The sequence below is a fragment of the Tasmannia lanceolata genome, unplaced genomic scaffold, assembly GCF_043159265.1.
Source record: "Tasmannia lanceolata isolate RefF3 unplaced genomic scaffold, GAP_Taslan_0.1 ptg000009l, whole genome shotgun sequence".
Lineage (NCBI taxonomy): Eukaryota > Viridiplantae > Streptophyta > Magnoliopsida > Canellales > Winteraceae > Tasmannia > Tasmannia lanceolata.
Window position 1 is genome coordinate 162879 of NW_027518686.1, and position 4288 is coordinate 167166.

The 4288-nt window shown below is 36.5% G+C and overlaps 1 protein-coding gene across 1 annotated transcript; it reads right to left on the reverse strand.

The window, feature by feature from the left end:
• Window positions 1-1328: 1328 nt before the first annotated feature.
• Window positions 1329-4056, reverse strand: LOC143885798 (heat stress transcription factor B-1-like). Its single transcript, XM_077389859.1, has 2 exons — window positions 3489-4056; window positions 1329-2216 (listed from the first exon to the last, which is right to left on the reverse strand). The coding sequence occupies exons 1-2, from the start codon at window positions 3690-3692 to the stop codon at window positions 1626-1628; spliced, it is 795 nt and encodes a 264-aa protein (XP_077245974.1). The 5' UTR covers window positions 3693-4056; the 3' UTR covers window positions 1329-1625.
• Between the last annotated feature and the right edge of the window lie 232 nt (window positions 4057-4288).

The window sequence follows — 4288 nt, forward strand, 5'->3', positions numbered from 1 at the left end:
TGAGGGAAGTAGGTTGCAGATGAAGGGTTTAAGTAAGAAATCCAGTCTCCCCCATCTTGACATTTGTAAAACCTGGAAACACGGGACAATCTCCAATTCTCTCGCTCAACGGAAAGAAGGGCTAGAAATCAAAAAACGAGAGACGGTATCCTTCTGTATCAGACGATCTTCTTGCAAATGCCTTTCAAATCATACATTCTATGTCTGTGTTTCGGACCGTTCATCAAAGTGTCATAGGTCCTACTTCCGTTGTACATAGTTTGGGCTTGAGAGAGAGAGAGAGTTCATGGGGATAAAATTAAAGTAAAAAATATAAAGTGTTGTTTATCGTATTGGTAGGGGCCTTTTCACCTGTTTGGTGAACTCTTTTATCATGGATTCTTTTCCAAAATAAAAAGAATTCCTTGATTTCAAGGAAAACTACAAACCTAGATGACCCAGGAATTATTTTCCACGAATTTTTTTCCGTTGAAATATTATTTTCTTCCCCCCCAGATCTGAAACACCCCCTGCTTGGATTGGAGTACAAATATTTCTTGCGGAAAATGTTTCCCCAAAAAAATTTATGTTTCTATAATTTTGAGGGAAATGATAAATCTATAAAATTTGACCCCCACACCAATTTGTTTCCACGAGTTCGGTTTTTTTCTTTTCGGTTCGGTTTCGGTTTTTTTTTTTTTTTTTGGGAAATTCTGTTATTCGGTTTTCTCAAAAAAATAAAAAAAAAATAAAAAAATTTATGGATGAAAACCATTTTTTTCCAAAAAAAAGTGCTATATGTGCACTCCGTAGGATGATCAAAACCGTCCATTTGATTGATCAAAACTTAATTAGGTAGTGCTCAAAAAATCATTTCGATCGGATGATCCTAGCCCTCCGATCCAAATAGAGATTTTGATTTTTTTCCCTCTTTTTCTCCCACAATTCTGTTATTCAGTTATAACCGAATAACCGAATTTTTATTCGGTTCAGTTTCTGATAATTTCGGTTCGGTTTCGGTTACCGAAATTATTTCGGTTACTGAATTTCGGTCTATTCGGTTCGGTTTAAACCGAATAACCACCCCTAGAGGCAAGGTAAACAAGCCATGTCCCATAGTAACAGATCAAACAATCCTATCCATTGGATCAACTGAATTGACCGTTGATCTTTTGGATCTCCCATGATGAGTAATAATTGGAAACATATTTAACATGCAAAGAGGTTTATAAATCCTAAACATCTGACCAAAGTTAACTTCAGATGGACAATTATATAATGAACGGCCAATATTCAGCCACAATCGAAGATGAGATATCCTTGTAAAGACATCTTTGTTGCTCAATAAGTACACAAAATAAAGTATAATATAAACACTTGTATATGTCTTAAGAAACCAAAGTTAACTTCAGATGGACAATTATATAATGAACAGCCGATATTCAGCCACAATCAAAGATGAGATAGAGGGAGTAATTAACCCTTATAAACACATCTTTGATGCAGAGTATCATATAAACACTTGTATGCCTTAAGAAAACTAAGCCCATTTGAGCTCTAAGCTGTTTTTCATGGATGGTTGCCAGGAGTCTTTACTCTTTGGCCATTTCTAAGCTTTTTACTAACAAAAGATTTAAGGAAAAGAACTAAGTAGCACAGGGTGCGTACGTGCGCACCACCTCAATTGTAGACCTTTCCTCTCTCCCTCTCTTCTTCTTATTCTTCTTCTCTCCCCCTTCAAACCCTTTCAACCACACCCCAAATAACTTCAATTTCTCTTCATTTTCTTCTTCTTCTTCATATGGACCCACATAGTGATCTGGGTTTGAATCTCCACCGTTGATCATGATCCCATTAATCTTCTCCTTATCAACGTGTTTTGAGAGAAATGTGAAGAGCTCCTCACACTGCTTCTTGGTCCGAGTCAGTTCCAAGCTGAGGGCAAGATTGTCTTTTCTCAACTTCTTGTTTTCGTCTGATAAATTGGAGACTTGGGTTGTTGTCTTAACGCCCGAAACATTGTTTTTCGGGGAGGATGAGGTGGAGGAGACTTGGCCTTGGTCCGAATTCGACGTAGGCGAAGGTGGGCCGTTGGATTTTGTGATGGTGGGAGCCTGCGCCGTTGATGCTGCTGATGCTGATTTTCGACGGTGGATTTCGTAGAGGAGGGCTTTCTCTCCCCGGCGGAAGAAATCGTTCGCGAATTCCCATCTGTCCGGCACAACCTTTCGGAAACCCTGCGTGACGTGTCTGAAGAAGCCTCTTAGAATTGATGATACATACGTACACTTATTTGAGCAAATACATAATAGATATAGCGAGGAAAGACTTGAGGGCTAGGAATATAACACAGAACATGACCTTAGATAAGAGAGAATGGAAGAAAATAATCCATGTAAACAAACCCAACTAGTGTCTGCAGGATTAGACTTAGTCAATTTGAGCTGGGTAAATCCTTTCACCTTCTTCATGAAAATTTTCTAAATGATTCATTAACCGGCCCCAACTAGTTTGGGTCAAAGGTTTAGTTGAGTTGAGTTGTATACTTATAGAAATGATATCGACACAACCATGTTTTTATAATTGCACAAACACAGCTTGTCTTTTAATTCTTAATCGGCTAGTGAGAGCTTTCTGGAAACTGTAATAACCTCTGACTCGATACCCTGAAATTATTTTATATGAAATATTGCTTTTCCATGATCCCATGATTTGTATTCCCTAGACCCAAACACACCGAACATATAAATAGTGTTTTGCCAAAAAAAAAAAATTGTATTCCTTACAAGTTAATCAAATGTTGGAAAATTCAGTTTCTACATAAACAAATTTCTTGGAAATTTTATCTATAAGCTGTTAGGTACGTACTCACTTGATTCCAAGTCAAATTGGATTGCTGAAACCATGAATCAGAATAGAATGCCTTTTCCGATTCTATCGGTAACATAATGGAAATTTTTGTTTATTATTAGTGGTTACAAATTAATATTTTAATTAATTTTTTTATATTTTCACCTGCCTATCGATTCTCTGAAAACAAATTAGAAAATGGAAAAGGAGGGTGGGTCCTTCTATGGTCCAAAAATAAATAAATTGAACGGGCTTGTAGTGGGTGGCAATATCATATCCGAAATCTTTCTGCTAAACTGCACCAAGTGGTGCACGGAATTACCCTAAGCTCATACATCTCGATCGGAAAAGAATTAATAGAAAAAGAAAGAATCAGAATTGATCGATCTCTTTCTCGAAACAAATAAAAAGGAAAAGAAAGATAAAACATAAATCATCGATCAACTAACATCCAGATAGATTACATATGAGTCACATATATCGCGTACGTTAGCTTAGCCTGATGCCTAAGAAAGAAATGATATATCCACCCACTTTTCAGCACCTTCTTCTTTTTCTCTGTCTTTTTTTTAAAAAACAAGACAAACTAAAGATGCTCGAAATATGATACCCACATAAGAGAAAAAAGAAAGGAGAAAGAAGGAGAAGAAGTAACTTACGTATGTGTTAAGCTGGCGAACAAAGCTTGAGAAGTTATTGTGTTTGAAGTAATTTGGAAGCAAATCTCTTGCAAACTCAGCTGGTTTCCACACCACAAAATTCACCCCACTTTCATTCCACGATATAATAGAATCCAAGCTTGGATCTTCCACTAACTGATAAGTTTTCATCAAAAAAGGAGCAGTATTACATCTACTCCCCATTTCTCTTCTTGAAAATGGAAAAAGAAGAACAAGAAGAAGGGTTTTTTTTTTTTTTTTTGGGTTATTTTTTTAGAGAGAGAAGAGCAAAAGGGCTGTTAAGAACTCCCAATCCCAACAGTAAAACCCACAAACAAAACCGAAATTCATCAGAATCTCTAATGAAAAAAAAAATTAGATCAAAGCAAGCCCTCTCCTCCTCTCATAACAAAACCAAAACTCTCCGAAGAAAATTCGAAACCATGATTATAATTCCAATCTGCGAGAAGATAATTTCTCTTTTGTCTAACAGATTTATAAATAATCAGAGACCCACAAAAGGAACACAAGGATGCTTTCTAAAAGTTCCCAGAAATAGAGAGAAATAATAGATTAGAATTAGCTCAATATAAAGAAGAGGATAAAGAAGGCGCTTTTGTTGAATTATATTTGTCGTTTCTAAGAAGCTTCCACAAAACAGTACTTATCCGACGGCTGTGACTGACACACGTGTCGTAAAACTATTCTATCTATCGTCCCCGCACGTTTGCCCTGCTTATTTTTCTTCTCTATCGTTTTTCTAAACTTATAATGTTAAAAGAAGCTTCGGCACTTTTGTC

What these genes read in the sequence shown, in the direction of transcription:
- LOC143885798 (XM_077389859.1), bottom strand. Translation starts at nt 3,692, where the DNA reads ATGGGGAGTAGATGTAATACTGCTCCTTTTTTGATGAAAACTTATCAG. An exon ending in TTCGCCAGCTTAACACATAC is followed by an intron (nt 2,217 to 3,488) that starts GTAAGTTACTTC and finishes CACGTCACGCAG; the next exon opens with GGTTTCCGAAAGGTTGTGCC.